The 21,194-nt window shown below is 40.6% G+C and overlaps 1 protein-coding gene across 1 annotated transcript in view; it reads left to right on the plus strand.

Annotated features, from left to right (window-relative positions):
* ccser1 (coiled-coil serine-rich protein 1) overlaps positions 1-15,811 on the plus strand; it is a 106,097-nt gene extending 90,286 nt beyond the window's left edge. The window contains 1 exon segment of the mRNA XM_034118086.1: positions 11,464-15,811. Within this exon segment, the coding sequence (XP_033973977.1) occupies positions 11,464-12,267 (804 nt within the window). The 3' untranslated portion in view covers positions 12,268-15,811.
* The last annotated feature ends 5,383 nt before the right edge of the window (positions 15,812-21,194 follow it).

Raw genomic sequence — 21,194 nt, forward strand, 5'->3', positions numbered from 1 at the left:
CAGGAGGGTAGTTGTGTGTGTGAGTGAAACTGTATGTTTTGGTAATAGGGCTTGGTGCCAACTTATGTGTGTGCAATATGAGCACATAATATCATGGGTGTGCATGAGCATTTGTAATCAGTCAGTGTGTGCTGCTACGTCTGGGGGAGGCTTTCATATACACAGATAGAGCAAAATACTTTCGGCTCCCATCAGCTTCAGGTTTCATCAGTGCTCACCATTGTGTTACAACCACAACTGCTCTCTCACACACATACATATACTGTACTCACACACTGCCTGTATATAGATGTACACATTAATACTCCAGCAGCACTACTGCTACAATTCCCTGGCTCTCCAACATGATGCATCACTCTGACAGTCCTCACCACACTGTCGTTACTGCAGTCTCCATTGTTTTCCCTACTTTCAGGCTGTCAGATTATCCTATCAAACTCAAACTGTCAAGCCTTTATACTTGATTGATGTCTTTGAGTCTCTGATATGTTTGTTTGGCCACAACATCTTATCGTTGATCACATGAAAACACAAGTAAACAGTTTCAAACGTCACACACATAATACAGGTCACTGTTCCAATCAGCTTGACATCTTTTCTCAAATACCAGCATCCCAATGAGCCAGAGGCAGAGGTGGATAATAAAAAGCCACTATAAGTCTTAACTTGACCTATTTTATACAATCCTTTTTTGAAAGAGTTGTTTTTAAGTTTTGTAGAGAGCATTTACTGAGGTTTAGTTAAAGGAACACATTACACAGTGAAGTTAATGCAAATATTTCAGTAGCAGATGCCTTAAGTTTGTTGAGTGTAACTGGTAGAGAGTGGGTGCAGTGTGCAGAGGAAATGTCACAAGGGAGAATTCAGGCAGAAGAGTTAGACGTTTCCCTGTTAGTATTGCCAGAAGTCCAGAGAAGAGGCACTTGCAGTATACTAGCCAGAATACGTTTTAAGAGTGCTTGAGATGTTTGGAGGCTGACAGGGAGTTTACATAAAATAACATTTTAGTTATTTGACAGGGAGTCAAAATAAGATTTATGGACACAGATAAAAAACATATTGAGAGACATGGTACCAGAGTTTTAAAATATAAGGAAGGTTATGAGAAGTGCAATAACATGTTTGGGTTTTGAAAGTCAGTGATTAATGGGCATGCATTCAGACAATTTAGGGTTAGAGTGGAAGCCTCTGGCACAGAGCGGGACAGTACAGCTTTCCTTCCCCCGCTTCCTGGAGGGCAGTGGAAGAATGAGAAGCCAGCACACAGTGGTAACCTGATTAAGGTGGAATAATCCCAGGTACTGTTTACTGCCAGGTCTCAGCTAGACAAGGGATGTCAAGCCAAGGGAATGTACCCTGACAAGAGGCCAGCTCTTGGTGTGGCCAGGTTATCTTATTGTGAGGATAACCCTCAGTAAATAATACTGTCAGCATAATTGGAGGTTCAGATATAAGTTGCAGTGCCAGTTTAGGGTACTAAGTGAACATTGGTGACATTTCTGAAACACAGTATGTGAGTGGAAGGTTAGAAGTGGATGGAGCAGTGGATCCTAGTCCAGAGGAATACAGTAGTTGTCTGCTTATGGTGAGCAGTAGTGACAGCTTACAGGAACATATTAGGTGGAGAGTAATGCAGAGCATAGATCACAGCTTCTGCAATAATTAGACAGCACCAGTGGGGACCATGTTGACACCTGGGGGAGCAGCCTAGTGCATCAATCAATCCAGTTACAGATAGCCTCATATGCGGGCAAAATCATGTTGAGTAACACATCCTTTTAGTCATTAACTAAACCAACTGAAGGACACGGGTGGCAGGATGTTTTCCTAGCACATGGGGTTGGAGGTTGGTTACACCTGGTCTGGGTGCCAGTCTATCACAGGGTAACACACGTTGACAGACAAACACATTCACACCTACAGGCTATGAGGAGTTTCCAATTCAACTGACCTGCATGTCTTTGGATAGGAGAGCAGATTAGATAGAATTGGCATGGCAGCAACCTCCTAGAGAAGTCAAAATCCTTAGAATGAAAATGGAGCATGTCCTTAATTTGAACAGACAATAGTGGCGGTTAAAGCAGCTCGTTGGAGATGCCATCTAATGGAGTAAGAACTAAATAAAATGGACGAGGAAGGGAATTATGGTATAACTAGTCATAGATTGAAGATCCAGGATAATGGGGATAGCTGTCCATTGTTGTTTATTGATGCAACTATAAAAGAGAATATTGGATTGCAGTAGGCAGTTTTTATGTTTAGGGTGACATGGATACATGGTTGTTTGAAGCCTAATGGGTAATTGTGTTGTGGATAATTACATTTTTATTACTCAAATTAGGCATTAAATCAGGCAGACAATCCCATTGAGCCAAAATGAGCTGCAGCATGTGATAAGCATTTAATTCCCATTAATCCTTTAAAATATAATTTGTGATGATGCTAAACAAAACTTTCATTGGTGTTCTACCTACACAGATGTTGGCATACACATGCTGAACTTCCTGGTGAGGTCGATGTTAACTAAGTTGACAGAACAAAACACATGTTGTGACAGATGATTTAGCAGGGTTTTATTGGCACACAAAGCTTACTGTTTCTCCGATACCAATGGGATCCTTAAAATTGATGTTTGTGTCCTGATGTTTTGTGTCCTTTTCCACAAGGATGCTTGGCATTGACTTCCAACACTGTCTCTTACTTGCCTTGTATTGATGCTTCCTCTCTTACAATTCTCCTCATCCCTTATAGACTCTAGCTTTCCTATTATCTCCCTCTTTCATCTTATGTTATGCTGGATTTGTGCTTTCATCTTTTACTCTTACTTGGCCCCTGTTGTTATCTTCATCTATATGACCATTTTCCCTCTCCTTTCTTCATTTCCTCTCTTTCTTTGTAATATTAACTCACTATTTCCCCAGTCTCATCCCCTCCCCATTTTTCTTTGACCCACTCCTTTCTCCTTGTTAGGTCAATCATCTTTTCTCTCTTTTGTTCACCTTTCCGTCCTCTCATTTCCTTGTCCTCTTTTCTTCCTCTACTACTCCCCCTCCCCTCTTTTTTTCGACTGGCCTCCATTTCTCCCTCCCTCTAAGCTCTCTTATTTCCTTCCATTTTCTCTACTTGCTCATTCACCTTCCTTTTTCAATCCCACTCCTCTTGCTTGTGGTTTTGGGCAATGTTCACCAAGCATATTGGCACAGGCTGGTGGTCGATGAGTTTCGCCGTGATTACACACGCACGCACGGACACATGCATTATGTGCGTGCACAAACAGACCTGTTGGGGATGGTGGTTGATGAGGTATGCCAGACTCTCAGCATCTATGCCCATAAGAGCTGCTCAAGAAACCTCATTAGGCCTCCTGGCCACAGCATGGCACTGGCTTCATTACTTGCCAGCCTGCCTTTTTACAATTGTTAGTCCATGGGCTATGTACTTCTCAGCATCCAAAATCATAACTACTGACTAAGACTCACTCATCACACACAAGTTCAGCAACTCGAGTCCTTGGCAGGGAGCTCAATGGACGCCTCAAACGGAGGAGAAATTCAATGCTCCCCACCCTGCAGCTCTGACCCAGGTCACACCGAGGCGTCCTGTCAGTGAGAGGCGTCTCGCTGTTTCTGGGCAACGTTTTATCAGCTGTCAATCAGTTGTGTGCCTGCGAGACACACATTAACTGTCTACAGCAACTTCCTTCAGGCAGTCAAAAACAGTCATTACAAATATCTAAAATGTAACTTAAACTCAAACTTGACCTCTAGATGGTCGTCAACGACAGCTCCTTGGCTTCTCTCCTTTGCTTGGTTGTTAACAGTTAAGTAGGCAAAGAATAGTTGTTCACCTCTTGCTAAAAGTAAGCTCATGACCCCAGGTTGTTAGTATTCTTGTAAGTGAAGATTTTTAAATCGCTTGTCTTACTTTTCTTGTTGTTTTTAAAGGAACTATGGTGACTGACTGCTCGTAAAGTCATTAAAAGTCATCAGAGGGCATGCTGGACTCATTTGCATTATGATTATACAGTATTTGCTTCACCGGTCATGCTCTCCCCAGGTGCTGAGTGGAGAAGGTGGCTGCGCAGTGTGTATAAAGTGCTTTGAATCTGAAGTATTTGGACCAGACAAGGAAAGAAATCCAAGCGATTTTTGCGTGCACCAACATCAACATTTCAGTTTTATAATGAGAACAAAGCTGTTGGGAGATTTGGATCTCAAAGAGGCAGTAAGTTAGCAGCAATAGTTAATATTACCTTAAAGCACTTACGTTTACCTTTACTAGTTCAAGTAGAGTTTTCATGCCATTTGTATGAGTTTGTCTTCTCTTGCGTTTCGGGTCAAAAGTGACCGAGTGACTTTGTTTTTGATCATAAATATTGTGTTTTTCATCCAATTGCCTCAAGACCTTATGTTATCCTCCACACTAGGCCTCTGAACATATACAATCGATGATCACCACTTGCTTTGATTCTTTGTGATTTATTCAACAGTGAAACACCCATGATGTTTTCGGTCAGAATTGACCACCATAGGAAATGAATGGGTATGAGTGTATTATGTTGATCCTGCAGATGGAAAACATCTCCACACACACACACACACACACACACACACACAATCTCTCTCTCTCTCTCTCTCTCTCTCTCTCTCTCTCTCTCTCTCTCTCTCGCAATGTACACACACACACACACACACACACACACTTCTTGTGCTTATGTCCCCCCACACCTTCCAGACAAAACAATGTACTCTAAGTTACGGGAACCTCTCACTTTCTCGCGCTGTATGATACAATGTATCATACCTTCTTACAGGTGCGAGCTCTGTGCCCCTCAAGAAAGAAAAACCTCTCACTTTCTCGCAGTAATTGCCCCTCCATTACTGTCTCTCATGCAGTTATATTTGTGCCTTGCTCACATTTGACTCATTGACACAATGAGTAGGCGACCGATTAGGCGATTTTCTGTCAGAGAGGCTCTGGACAAATGTTTTGAACCAGATGAAGAGGAGATTGAACCAGACATAGAGGACGATGTCTCAGAAATGGAAGACAACAGCGATCCAGACTATGAGCCTGACCAACAGTCAACAGACCAGGAAGAGGCCCCTGAGGGAGAGGCCCCTGAGGGAGAGGCCCCTGAGGGAGAGGCCCCTGAGGGAGAGGCCCCTGAGGGAGAGGAGCCCTGAGGGAGAAGAGCCCTGAATATTTATTTTTCTCTAAATGTTCATTGAGGAAAAGTATCAGTGTCTTATTTTATATCCATCACAGTGAATGCAGTGAATGCTGAACTTGATGGGCCCACTGGTGGGTCCGGACCATATACTGTAGTTACAAGTACACAATGAAACAATGGCTTGCTTGTATCAAATCAATACATCCCATACAGCATTGGAACGGGAAGAATCTCAGCTACAACATTTCCATCTCCAGTAAACACAGCCTACATGGCAAGCATTTTTATAATATACAGTAATGTACAGTAAGCACTATCTTTGAACTTACTGCAAAATTATAACATGAAATTCACCCCTGGTGTCATTCTGTCTGTCACCCCTTGATTCTACTTGCTTTGACTGTTCAAATGAGATGTCAACCATCACAATTGGATAAGGGGTTCCAGAGATATCGCTGTGCAAAACACACCGGTCAATTTTGACCGAAAATAGTATGGGAAGGGGGGTATGACCTAACGCAAGAGAAGGGTTAACATGTGGAAGTGCATGTGGTGATTTATGTTCTGTATATATGGTTGTACAATTTGCAACTTTTTCCCCAGGCTATTGCTGTAAATAAGTTTGTTTTTCCTTCACGAATTTCTTTGTAGTGAAAATGGGAAGAAATGACTCAGTCTCAGACATTGTAATATATTCAGGCCTTCAGCCACATTTATATGCAGCGGAGATGCCCTGTCTGAGGCATTTCAAGTCTAAATATTTATTGAGTTACAGAGACACAGAACTCTTCTTGTTTCTTTTCATTTTCTTTTCACAGACATTAGAACTCTTCTTGTTTCTTATGGGTGCAGTAGGTTACTGTGTTTGGCTGCTGTTATTTGATATACATATCAGCTTAATGTGGATAATTTAGCAGTAGTACATTGACAGGATTGAAGCTTGGGAGCAGTGTGACACTATTAGCTGTGCAGTGCATCACATTAGTGTCCTGCCTCTCAGTGTGTGCCTCCAACAGGAAGGTCTGGGATGTGACATCCAACCAGCTGCTTGGCAGTTTGCTGCAGTGTGGGCTGGATTGAAAGCTGGAGCGACGTAGGCTCAACTTTCGGCCTCCATCTTTCTTCATCATCTCAGCTGCAATTCCTCCCCCACTGTCACCACCCAAAAAAGAAAGAATAAAACTCCACCCCCCTCTTTCTCTCTCTCTGTGTATGGTCTCCAGACCGCAGTAGTGTACCATCAATCCTCCCAGCTGTCAGGCTCTGTTCAGTCCTTCCTGCCGCTGGCATTCTTAAGCACCAAGTTACATAACGGATAAAGACTGAAGAAGGGACAAAAGAAAGGTGGTAGATAAAGTGAGATATGAGAGAAGAAGGGAGGTCAAAACAGACAGAGAAGCTAATAGAGAGACAAGGGAAACAAAGATGATGGATACAGGTTGGGGATGGGGAGTAGAACTAGTAGCTATGTGCTTGCCTGGACTCACACTTTCAGTTTATTTTGACATGGGTCCTGAACAGGTTGACAGAGGAGAACCTGCATAATTATGAACAGGCTAAACCTAATAAATGTACACAATTGGAAAGCCTAACAAAGAGACAATGTGCAGCAATAACCCTGTCCCCTTTTGTTTTGCTCATTTCAATAAGCATAACAATGTGAAATGCTCTTGCGTTGGCCCTGTTTTGTCCTATTCTGCACTTCCTGCCCAATCCAGTCATTCACAGTATTAGTGATGACCCCAAATGTTATTTACCCGTTTGGTCCTGTCCTCTCATCTTCTAACATTTGTAAAACTGCTCTCCTGATCTGAAGCAGATTTAGTGTGACCGTATTACACGATTGTTATTGTGCTTCCGTATTCTTATAGCACAAAAATGTCAGGCAGATGGAGAGTGCAACAGCGCTTTGGAAATTGGAGGAACCGGGGAAATAGTGACGAGTGGCTGGGAATAGATAAGGGAGATAAGGATGAAATACTTCAACAAAGTCAAGATGGAGACAGGGAAGAGGAAGCAAGGATGTTGCTACAGGCAGTACAAGAGCCTTGCTTCCTATGGGGGTTGTGTACTGATGAAAACCTTCAAGTTCAAAGTAAAGGTATGCTATGGCCTTGAGACACCAGACTCTGCAGTTTCACCCCTTGTTTGATTGTTTGTTGCAGGTTTATACTGCAAAGTGCCTTCAGTGGATGTGGGAGACTCTGCTGCAGAAACGTATCTGTGAATATTCAATATACTTTCTGAGCTAACAAGAGGATAGTTGAGGATAGTGTTATCATGTTTTTCAGCTTTTTTGTCTCTTTCTACCACTTCAACACAAACAGGTCTTGTTGCAAATAAGAACTTTTTTGTTTTATGTCTTTTTCTTTTGAGTCTGGACCCTCGGTTTCTTACACCTTGATAATGTTAACTTTCTATCACACTGGACAACTATGCAAACAAGTATGAATAAGACTGTTCATACTTGTCTGTTAAAGGTAGACAGAATGATGTTGATGGTTTGGGCTCACACATCACAGTGGAAGATGTATTTGGTTAAAGTCTAAATAGGATTTGTAAGTACCATCTGTGTGGGTGTTCTGCACTGTTATTGTATCCACACCGAACACCCCGGCGTTTCACACTTTCAAAGAACCACAGGATTACTTTGTTCACAGAGTATGTGGGCGTCAACGAATATAAAGAATTCACATTTACAAACTTTTACCTCTTTAATGTCACAAAAAGAGTTGGAAACTTTTGGGGTCCTTTTGCATTCCAGCCCCATTGCCTTCATTAGGATACGTTGTGTGGGTGCAGGGATACTGAGCCATGCTTTGCAATTGTAGGGATACTTAGTGGTTACTTGTGGCCTGTGTTACACCTTACATCAGTCCTCTCTTTAATTAGTTTGTTTTGGTTTTTTTGTGGGGAAATAAATTCTCCACTCTATCACATCACGTTATAAAAATGACTAAGACAGGCAATAACAAGCGTTGTACAGAGATGTTTCAGGGTTTTAAGGAGGTCTTTTATGCAAACTTGGCCATTACCACATTGCTGTGTTCTTCACTGCCCAATAAAAACTAAGGTTGCAGAAGAGGGCCCCCTTAAATCACTATGATTTACCTGTGTGTGTGTGTGTGTGTGTGTGTGTGTGTGTGTGTGTGTGTGTGACTCCAGTGATCGCACACACATTGGCTGTTCTGTTACTGCAGAAGAGGCCGTCTGAGTGCCGCAGAGCGTGTACTTGAGAAAGGACACCTGAGTTTGTAAATCAGAATTGCTCTCTTTCTCTCTGTTCTATTCTAGTTCGCATTATTATTTATCTCGGTTTTTAACTGTTTGTTAACTCCTTCCTTTCATTGTGTTTGACCTTTTTCTCTTCATCTGTTATCTGCACTTCTTGTGCACAAACTTCGCCCCAGCTTTACTCCAGATTTATGTTCTGTTTGATTCATTGCATTTGATTAATCTTTAAGTTATTTTTTTCTTCCAAACTTGGATCAACAATGCCCCTTTGATATGGACCATATGTGTCTACGTATAACCAACTCTTTGAACTCGGCCTGGTAATTATTCCTTTCAAAGTAGTCTGCCAATTTGTATCTAACTATTACCTTCTGTTGTTTTTCTCAAATGTCTGAGGATGGAAAGCACTACAGAATATTTTGTATGATTAGAGATTTAGCCCTAATTAAGCCGCTCTACATAAACTCGCACCACCATGGTGGATACACAACACCATAGCGTTACACTTGTTTTTTTTCACAGCACCACTATGTAGGAAATGTTGCTGGAATGGAAATTCTCACTCCTTTTAATTAGATCAAGCAATCTGTGAGAAGTCTTGTAGTGTTTATCCACACATTAGAGCCCATTAGAAAGCACACTGTTTGATGTTTTGGCAGAGCACTGTGATGGGTCTTTATTTATTTCTTAGACATGAAAGGACACAGAGACTGAGCTTTTAAAGTGCAGATTGTTTGGCTATGATTCAGGTGTTTTAAAAAACCATATCATGATGATATGGGCATGACAGGAACTGTCTCTGTGTTCTGTGGGGGAGGAAATACAAACTTTAGCGACATGCAGTATTCACACGTTTTTTTAACCAAATGGAAACATGTCAGCTTTGCTTTTGTAAGTGGCTTCACGTAATTATAAAGGTAAAAAGCCTTCTTTAAACCAAACCCTGATCATGCATACAATTTTCAGATGCAGAAGTTCAAAGTGAGTTGGCCCTGTTATCCTTTTAGTCTTCGGTCCTTGTTCATCTATCATAATGACCTCACTCTGTATACACCTCCTCAAACTAAATTGGAGCCCAACATAGTGGCAGCTAAATGCTAATGGAATCCTTTCCTACTTTGAAATGCATAAAAAGCCAGTAATAGCACCTCACAGTAAGATGTTAAAATCTGGTGGTGTTCAGAACGGTGGAAACTTTCTCAAGCCATCGCACCAACATCATTTTCCAACCGCATAGTGTAATTAGTACTACTCTGTTTTGACTGCAGGAAAATGACTACTTTATTAAATATAATTTGTCCATCCAATTACGCATTAATGGTGTGTACCATGTACAAAAGGGATTTGATTATTTTTTCTTATGACCCAACATGTACTCCAATTTCTGGCAGTACAGAAAGTACTGATCTGTGCACCAGAAAAACACAAGGAGCCTCCAAGGTGTTAGTATATGTTGCATCCTGTGATGTAGATTGACACCTGTAGCACACACTAGAGGTGTCATACAGACAGAAATAGGAGTCATGTAACACAGCCGATATGGCACAATTCAAGCAGGAAGTACAACACAATTACTGCTTCTCTGGAGTGTTGATGCAGGTCCACACTGGGGAAATATGACAGGGGTATATGTTGACAAAATGACCAATGTCAACTCGCAAAGGCGTGTGTGGCCTTTGATTGATAGATCGTATTTCATACCTCACCAAAGGAAAAGTTGTGATGATTTAGACTCCCCCTCTTTAATTTAATGTCAGGTTTATTGTAATATTAATAAGAACATCTTTATTGAATGAGCATGCCACGGTTATACTGTACTTAATAATTTAGCTGTTTGCTACTTCATACACACAAGCATTTTGGTGACAACTTTAACGAAGTGATAACATTAGTTTTAATTAGAATTTGAGTGCACAAACACATGAAAACATGATCCCATTCATGCACAAACAAGCACATGGACGTCTTAATAAATGCATGCATGTATGCACTATACAGTACACAGACATGCATATTGACACCCATCTTGCATACAGTATGTGCACATACACAGTTACACACAGGCTCACCCATACGCACACAAGAACACACACACAGTCACCGTGTCGGCAAATGTCAACTCAGCTTACTCTCCCATGAGGTTCAGTGTCAGATCAGATTGTGCTACTTTAGTGAACAGTACAGACTTGGTCCCACGGGTTGCTGTGTGTGTGTGTGTGTGTGTGTGTGTGTGTGTGTGTGTGTGTGTGTGTGTGTGTGTGTGTGTGTGTGTGTGTGTGTGTGTGTGTGTGTGTGTGTGTGTGTGTGTGTGTGTGTGTGTGTGTGTGTGTGTGTGTGTGTGTGTGTGGTGTGTGTGTGTGTGTGTGTGTGTGTGTGTGTGTGTGTGTGTGTGTGTGTGTGTGTGTGTGTGTGTGTGTGTGTGAGATTAAGAGAGGAAAATAGAAGGAGAACCATGATGAGATATGTTGCATAAGGAGATGCAGTGGACTGTGAAAGAGAACAGGTGGCTCCTGTTTCTGCCATCTAGCTTTATGTGCCATCTTCCCGTGTGTGTGTATGTTTGTGTCTTAGTGAGTGAGGGACAGAGAGAGAGATCTATAGCTTCTGAAGCAGGGATTTTTGCATACCTGCACATCTGCAGTCCTTTGCATTTGTTACACTGCCGTGTGTGTGTGTGTGTGTGTGTGTGTGTGTGTGTGTGTGTGTGTGTGTGTGTGTGTGTGTGTGTGTGTGTGTGTGTGTGTGTGTGTGTGCGTGTGCGTGTGTTTATGTTCTTTTGTGAGCAGGGTTCCGGTTGGTTTAGAAACAATTAGAACAAGCTGCAGGAGCCCAGAAAGATTGTTCTCCAAATGTCACCCAATTAACAATCTATACTGAACACTCAACTGTTCTGTCTCATGCTGCCTTCCTGTCTGTCTGTCTCTGCACGCTCTTCTTTTCAGTGGATAATCCATCTAATAGTCCACAGCTCACTCTCACTGACAGACAGAAAGCAGAGTAAATGGTTACGTTTAATTAACATGTGTTTCCTGGTTCTCTCTGTCTTCCTCCCTCAGATCAGTCATCCAGGGCGGTGGTCAGGACTCGGCAGCAGCCTGGCTTCAAGGGACCGAAGGGTAGTGCGGGGTGTGGGGGCAGCACTCGGAGGGGACCTCTGTAATCAGCACTCCCCCCACTACTATCCATCTCTGCACAGCCGCCCTCCTGCTTCGGAGCGACACACTGCCTGGGAGGAGCGCCATTGCCAGGGGATCTTAGCACAATCCGCAGCCCGTAACCCTGCTACCAATCTGGCTCCAGGCTCCTCCTACTTCTCCTGCACCACTTCTGCAGCATCAGCCCAAGCTTCACTCACTACTCCAGCTCAACTCCAAGCTTCACATCCGGGCCTGAGTCCAAATCAATGCCCAGGCTCCAGCTTAGCGGCTGCTAATCACACCACAATTTCATCTATGTCCTCCAAGCAGCCAGAGGGGGTGTCCTCCTCTTCAGAGTCCTTAACTCTTGGAGGTGGAGTGAGTCTGTCAGGTGGGGCTAGGAAAGGGGGAGGAGAGCACCACCCCACTAGCCATATCCCTCGTGCAGCCGGGTCCAGCACGTCCTCAAGCCTCCACAGTCTTGTAAGCAGAGGGAGCCCCTCCCCGAGCATCTCATGCTCCATCCAGGCCTCCCCTCCACCTTCTACTCCTTCCCCAGCATCCTCTTCCTCCTCCTCTTCCTCCTCCTCCATGTTTACGGGTCGTTTAGGGCAACCTCCGAGAGGCCCTCTGTCTCTGCACAGCTACAGCCGTAAAAATGTCTTCCTCCAACATTCCCTACAGACTGCCGAACTGCAAGCTCTGACGCAGAGAGACAGTTGAGGGCACAAAAACATTTACACCATCCATATTGACTTTAGTGACAAAATGTGTGTCTTTAGAGAAAAACTGCTGCTCCTTTGGTTCCAGTTTGCTTGTGTTTCACTGTCCCAATTCCCCCTGAATCATCTTCCACATGCGCTTACAATCATGCTTGTATCACAATCCAGAATTACCCTTTGCTGCCATTTTGTTCTCGGATTTGCTTGCTAAAACACATGCATATGCCAGGTCACACACACACACACACACACACACACACACACACACACACACACACACACACACACACACACACACACACACACACACACACACACCAGGCTGTGAGTATGTAAAAAAAGGCACTCACCTGTCTATCAAAACACCCACGTTGTGTCATTCCAACAGTTTAGATGTGCTTACGCCCACTGACACACAAAGTGCAGAGAGACGCATCACTTCTTATCCATGCACTTAGACACAGATGTCTCACACACACTTAGAAATACATACACACAGACATAATTTGTGAAATATTTGCCTCATAAACTGCAGATATAACAGGGTGTTAAAACTAAGTGCAAAGATGAGGTTCGTTTTTGTGTTTTTAAAGATTTTTTGTTATCCTTTTATTTGATGATTTTTTTATTTAAAAGTTGAACCATGTGCTGCTTAATGAATTATGTGACAGGTCATAATTTGCCCTGTTAAGATTATACTCTCACATTGCCAAATCCTTTATCCAATGAACTTCTCATTTTCCTGGATGTAAACTGATGGAGGTCCAGAAGAAAATACATGTTTAGATGATCATCCAAATCCATGACCCTGATACTGCATGCTTTTTAAACTGTAAGGAGATTACAGGTGAGCATTTTGTACTGCAACAAAAGAGGGATATGGGTGACTTTTAATAACGTTTAATTATCAACTCTCTCTCTACTCAGTGTTTCAATAAGGGAATCAATCATGCCGAAACTTATTAAACAGGAGTGTTTTGAGAGGTAAATGTTTGATGCATTAATAACACATTAGAAGTACTTTTGGCTTAATACTAGACCACTGTTTTTATAGAATCACAATGTCGCAAAAATATGTCACATTATATAGAGGAGTCAATGTGTATCTGCAATGTTAGATTAGTACAGTACTGACATGTAAAGCTTCCTTTTAATATTAGATAGCAGCCATGTGAATCATTTGGCACTTATAATGAGAAAATAACACTGAGTAGCACAAAGTAATTAGCACTACGGAACATTATCTAACAAAATAAAAACACTTCAGGCAATGAAATGGAGCAAGATTTGGCACAACCAGCATTATGTATTTTTTGTAAGGTTTTGTAATGAAGCCAGTCAATTCTTCATCAGGGCTTGGTATTGACCAGGGCTACCTACTGGTGCTTTGCTAAATGACAGAATCAATATTCATTTTTAGAATAAAAAATGAATAAGGTTTCAAATAATGGCATTACAGTGAGCTGACATCCTGTATACAGAGGCAAGTGAAGGAACACATACTGCACAGAAAGTTGTTTACTTGATCAAATAATGAAAGAAATAATCAGATTTGACAAACTATACCTTTTAAAAAAGCATCAGCACTGGGTTCCTGGCTGATACCCAGTCCTTATACCAGCCCTCTATTATCTTCCTGGTCTCAGATGTGTTCTTTTGAAAAGCTGACCTAACACATAGCATTTGGTATAATAAGGCAGATCCTGTTGTTATTTTTGGACAGTATGACTCATGCCTTTGAATAAGATTTACATATATTATAACTGCCATGAACTGCTGAGTCGTATCATTATTTACAATTTGGGAGCATGTGTCAACTTCAGAAATAACAAAACCACCTTTTTTAGAAATGTGAACAACTGGGCGGCAAAACAACCTCTTCACTCTGCAACTGTTGAATATATTTCCTCTGCCGAGTAAACTGTCCAACAGCCCTTTTTTCCACGTATACGTTTTGGGGTAAACAAATCTTCTAATGTCCACCGGGAGCCGGGAGGCTGCAATGCTGCTAAGTACAGGCCAGGAGTTCAGAAAATGTTAGACTTGATAGAAGTTGTTGCCCTTGCCTGTCTCTAAACAGCAGCTGGCTGAAGGGAGGCTGTATAAATGGTGTGTATGTGTGTGTGTTGTAATGCACACCTCATGAGGCAAGGACCTGATAGAGGTGAAGAAAAGCCCAAATGAAGACAGCTCTGCTCCCACTGGTGGAAACTACTACTCTCCCTCTGGTCTGCTTCACTTGCAAACTATTCCCTCCCTTTTGTATTCTGTCTCTTCTATTTCTGTCTTTATTTCTTCCATTTCTTATTCCCCTTCAACATCTCCCTATACATTTCCCTTGTTCTATCCCCCAGCACGCAGTCTACTGCATGCAAACTCCTTTTGTTCCTGTCCTCTTACTAAATCGGTTATCTTCCTCTCCCCACTATCATGTCCCAGGTCTCTCCTTCCCTCCTTCTCTTTCCCCTGCTTAGTGTACTAACCCAGGGCTTGTATTGTTATACAGTGTATCTGTAACACACTCTGTGCGGTGGCTCTCAGTCCTGGGCATTGGGGCCTAATTTTCATTCCAGCTGTCTAATCAGGGAGTCATTTTACACCGGATGAATGCAATTAACTACCTGGTAGTGTAGACGGCCAGCAGTAATGTGGCTCCAGAGGACTTGGACTGAGAGGCGCAGCTGTAATGGGGAACTAAACATTCCCTGCTTGGCTTGTTTACATGTGGAGGATGACGATGCTGTGTTGCTGGCTGACCTCTTAAGAAATACTATTTACATCACTCGTCAATGCGTGCATCATAATGCTTTTGACACTGTGAAATGTCATAGGGGGTTGTTTGGCTCTGTTTGCACTGCCCACTCAAATTATAATTAAATGTTTTTTTTTTCCCATGTGTTTCCAACAGCTTTGCTCATTTTAGCTGGGTTTGTTCATATTGGGAATCCATCAAATGTATGATGATTATGAGACTTATCTGAGATGGCAGTTCACATGTGTCAGTGAGGTTTTATTAAGACATTAATGCCTGTGTTAATGTAAGAATGAACTCATATTGAACTTCACCGCGTGGGAACAAGGGTCTACAATCATGAAATGTGGCACCTCACAGACCTCAATTCTTCCTCTCACTTAGCAGCATGTTGTGCATTTAAAAACCTACATTTTATTTTTTGGGAAGTTATTTATTGTTTTTTGCCTTACTTGTATTTATTGCCATAGAATCAGTTTCCTTCTTGGCACTAACAGATTTAAAAGTGGTCATGAAATGACAATTATAATAATCATGATGTTATTATAATTTTAATGAATCACATATACTGTCCTAGCTTTTTACATTCTTACTGTAATTACGTTTATTTTTTCTTTACACATTGCTGTAATAATGAAATTGAACTGTAAAATTGTACATAATTATTATAACTGTTAATGTTCAATGTTCATCAACACAAACGTTTCGTGCTAAATGACACGTAAGAATAGCGTCCACATACAGTACACTGTTTGTTGCCACATAACAGCCTGAACTAAAAAAAGGGAATTTGCTTTTGTTGAATAATGTCAAATGCAGTCAGAATTCTGAGCTCTTACCAAAGTGCTTCTAGCAAACATTTATAATCAGAAAATGAATCTTATCAAATTAATATATTTAATTGTAAACTTAGACCCTATGCTCAATTTTTCATGTACAGGCCAGTTGATTCCTTCCTAGGTGTTGGGTCGCTGGTTTACCTTTTACCCTCTTTGAAAAAACCCAGCCTTTGCATTATGACTATTGTTGCTTCAGGTTTCTTTGAAAGACATGACTTTTGCCTAACTGTGTCAGAAAAGTTGACCCTCCTGTTGTCTTCGGGTCAAATCTGACCGATTTACTACTTTCATCAATCATAACTTTTGTTTTACATTCAATTGCATTAAGGCTTTATGATATCCTTCACAGTAGACATTTGAACATATAACATTTCTGACCACCACTGTCATTGAATTTTGGATGATTTAGTCAACTTTGTAACACCCATGGTGTTCCCGGTCAAAAATGACCGCCATAAAGAAAAGGAATTAGTAACCATCCGGATCAGATAAAACACACACACAAACACCCACACACACACATACTCTAGATGTGTTTTCCCCCCTTATGTGCCCAATCCCCCCATGTGAATCACACCTGGCACACACAAACACACACACACAGAGCAATTTGACACATTTCCCACTCTTAAGTGCCCATCCCCCGACATGGATTACACCTGGCACACGCAATACATGTTCAGTGTCTATTCTTTGTATATTTACTGCAGTTTTTCATGTATACCAGTAGTCTGATACAATATTTACAGTTTGAAAGTGTGTTAAATGAAATTTGGTGATGATTAATGGTTTTTGTGTTAATGTAATAGCAGTTAAAACAGGACCGGTCAAATTTGACTGCGAACACCAAAGTAAGGGGGGGAAAACGAAGACAATAGGAGGGTTAAAGCTGCTTTTTCAGTTCAGGCTGAAGTTGTGCGTTTAACTATATAAAACTGTTGGGTAGATTCATACTGTAATCCTCTGACCGACTAGCCCATACATGCATTTGGGGTAATCCAGGAATCGAAAAGTCTGTCTTCATTTAGCAGATTTCTTTCACTTTACAGATTCCTAATGAGCAGTTTGTGTAGAATTGTTTCACGGGCGTATTCAGGTCTAAAAGCGTTGCAGTGTGTGTTTACCCAAAGTGTTACTTTGCCAGTTGTTACACTCACTGTTCACATGAATAATGTTTTATCAAAAATATTTTTGTCCTCGTCTCTTTATTGTTCATATATAATATAAATAAATTGCTGGAAACATTTTGGGAGATTATGATTTGATTGTGAATATTCCATCACTTTTCATTATAAAATAAGGTGTGTCTGTAAAATGACATGGACACTTTGAAGCAATGAAAATGAAAGACGGATTTTGCAACCACCAAAAGAAGCAGTGAATAATAAAGCGGTGGATCTATGGGACTGAGGCTCCATCTCTCAGGCAGGGTAGATTTCATTGTACAGATCTCTAAAGAAAGGAATGAATGAAATCAAAGAGTGAAAGTAGAACGAACAACAAAGCGATGAATAAAGAATCTTAAGGGCCATCAATCTAAAAGACTGAGGAAAACTTTTCCAGCTACATCATTTGAGTTGACTCTAAAAGGTTGTGCACAGCAGTGTGTGCAGACGGAGGTAATGTTACCTGATTTGACATTAGCCTCCAACCTATTTAGTACATTTTCATTTGGCAGTGGATGTGAATGTTTAGAAAATCAATTACATTAGATTGAGTTTCTATGCATGCTTATATGTGTGGGATGTAGACTTTGACTGTTTACCCCTAAGGGAAAACCTGTGCATGTTTCTCATTTCTGGAGTCACTCAATTATCTTTGGTGAGGTAACGAATTTCTGACTAGCAGACATAGAAAAACACACTGGATTAGAAGCCATCACATTGATAATAACTTGCTGTAATTTATACGACTGAAGGTCAACACATCAGTAAACACACTTCTTATTAACAGAGCTTTGAAGTGGAAAGAGATCAACGAACAGACAGTACGTGTATTTATTCTGTTGATGGGAGCCCTCGCTGCAGCTGGAAAATGAACATCTTTGGGGATTGCAGTCCAAAAAGTCTAGTGCTTAAACATTACATTGATTTGTTGGTACCACTTTACAATAAGACTACACTCTAAAAAAAAATACACCGGCTCTACTTAAATAAATTGAGGTAACAATTTGCGTTGATCTTTTTATGTATTTCCAATTTGATCGATTATTAAAGGTGGGATAGGTAATTTTGGAGAAACCAGCTCGAGTGCGCTAGAATTTGAAAATACACAACCGGAAAAAATCTGCCACTTCCTTACAGAGCCCCTCCTCCAACACACACGAACGCGCACATGACCAATGAGGGCACGAGATAAGTTTGTGCACAGATGGAAGGCTGACCGGCAGGTAGGCCATCCAGTCATTTTAGCCGGGCTGGCTAAAATGATTGGTCGTGCTTTTTACAGTATTACGGCTTCCACAGATGAATTTTTTTTATGGATTTTTTGTCAAAGCACTTAAGATATTCATTGCTATCGGGATGTTAAGAGCATTCCATGGAATATAATAAAAAGTGTATCTCGAGCCGGTTTCTCAAACTTACCTACCCCACCTTTAAATTAATCGAAGAACCATTTATAATCTGATTAACTCAATTAGTTCAGTACTACAAACATAATTGCTTTCACCTTTAAAATCTAAATTAAGTTGAACCAACTTAATTTTAATTGTAAAGATGGAGTGATATTAAAGGTCACCTATTATGCAAAATCCACTTTTCATGTATTTTATACATAACCATCCCCTCTGTGTAAAGAGATTCTGAAAGTTTCAGGAAAAAAGATTCGCTCTCTTTTTGTCCTGATCCATTTATATAAAAACCTGTCTGAAAATGAGCTGATCACATTTTGGCCACTTTATGATGTCATAACGATTTTTTTGGCTTGTGTAACCATTAGCCAATAACCAACCAAGGTAACCCCCACCACCTGATCACCTGAATCTCCTCATAGAGCACCATTGTGTTCTTTTTAACCAAATATCTCGCAGAGGGGCGTGGGGAGTGGCCCCTTATTTTCATCTAAACTAACAGACAGAGAATCAGCACTTCTGAAACAGGGCTGAAACAGAGGGGTTTATGGGATGCTACAATGCATGATCTGTTTGGTATTTCGAGCCAAACACTTCAGAGGGATGTTTTGTATATATCTGAGACCTATAATATATTGATGAAAAACAGTATAATAGGGGACCTTTAAGTTGCATTTTGTTTTAATTTAAGCTATTGTAATTTATTTATTTAAGTCCATACTACTCAAAAATGTCCATGCAAATTATTACCTTAATTTCTTTGAGTATTAGAAACTAATTTCTTTGAGTCAAAAATAATATACGCATTTAAGTTCCACTTGTTAACAGTATATTTTAAAATGTTCTTTACACAATGACCTTTTATAACAAATGTTCTCAAACATGAAATAAAAGTAAATACAAAAATAAAAATAAAGGCATGAACCTGCTTCAACGTTTTTAACATCTCTTTTGGATGTGTATATTAGCCCCATCAGCATCGCACAGGCTCTTGTCGCATCCGAGATTTGAAGGACTTTCAATCACTATTCTTGCATCATTGCTAACTTCCACTTCACCATCCTGGAATAAGTAGATTAGAAAATAAATGTCAGTGTTTTTTGGTGCAATCAGATTTGAAAACATTGCATTGTGTTTTACAAGTTACAGTATGATTTAAGCATCGTCTTTACTTACTTAAGTTTTCCTTGAAGAGATCCTCCTTTTCACGAAGACACACCACCAAGCAACGGATAACAACCTCTTTTATTCTTTCCACCGAACCATCCTTAAAAGAAAAACAAAGGCTTGTTTGCAAAAAATGAACATGCCGGGCATTTTCAGTTGTTTCATATTTATTTTAAATCAGTTTTTATCAAATTTAAAGGGGACCTATCATGCAAAATGCACTTTTGTACGTCTTTTAAACATGAATATGTGTCCCCGGTGTGTCAAGGAACTCACCAAGTGTCAGAAAACACAACCCTCTCTCTTTTCCTCCATACCCAAATCTCTAAAAACGGGGCTGCAACGGAGCTGACACAGACTGATACAGATTTGAAATTGTTCTGACGTCAGAAACAGGGAGCTCCGCCTATGTGGGCAACTCTCCACCTATCAGGGGAATGAGAGGTTGCCGTGGCATGGTAACAGCATGGTAACATGACGCTCGTGCCTCGTGCCAGACATGTTTAATATAGGTATGGCCCTACAATATATTATTCAAATATAGCATGATAGGTCCACTTTAATGTTAATTCTAACAAGAAAAAAAGAAAAAAAAATATATATATAAATATAAATATATACATACTGTATGACAAATAATGAACTTTGACTGCAACTGTGAAACAAAGGATACAGGAGGATACAAACAGCTAGCTAATCAGTATGCTATGCATGCTACAGTAGCTTAAAACAAGTAGCTAATGACTACCTTACAGCTTGTGTTACACTGTATATGCAGTAAGCAGCTGTTGTAAATTAAGCTGAACAAAAATGGCTACTTACCAGGTAACTCAGAGTTGCCAACTTTGGGTACCTGGCTGGAGTGAGATTTTGATATCATGGGTTTAATTCGGTTTAATTACACATATGCGCACGAAATGACTGCTATCGTGTCAGCAGCGGGACCTTAGCATATAGGATATATATACAATATATACAAATACACAATAATGGACACAGACTATAAAGGGCACACAGTTTCATTCACTAATGAAAGTCAAACATGTTTGTTTCCACTGTTTTATTGTGTGCCTGTCGCGATAAGCAATTAATTTACTTATCGTACGATAAATAAAAATGAACTCGATAACCTTTCTGACCTCGATAAATTGCCATTTACATGAGGATGTGACTAGCAGTTTGAAAGGATGTACTTGAATTATTATTATATATTATCATTATGTCAGTGGTCTAAAATGGTCATACAACGGTGCCGACAATATTATCGTTTATCGCAATAATTTCCGGGAAAATGTATCCAACAAAATTAATTATCGTGAGAGGCCTATGAAACACACACACAAACAAATCTACAGACTTACTCCAAACTGCCAAATATATTAATTAACACACTCTCACTCTCATATACTCTTGGACTCTATTTTGGCCTAGTAGAACAATAAGCAGCAGACTTTTACTTTTTTATCATTTCTACTGGATCTTAGATCTACGCATGCGCAATACGGGTCGGCAGTTGCGGCGCCAGAGTATTTTTGTTGGGTAATCTATGGTAGGGCTAACCCAGAGCCGTATAATAGAAGAGTTACGACATCTCCTTT

This window comes from Trematomus bernacchii, unplaced genomic scaffold (genome assembly GCF_902827165.1).
Source record: "Trematomus bernacchii unplaced genomic scaffold, fTreBer1.1, whole genome shotgun sequence".
NCBI lineage: Eukaryota > Metazoa > Chordata > Actinopteri > Perciformes > Nototheniidae > Trematomus > Trematomus bernacchii.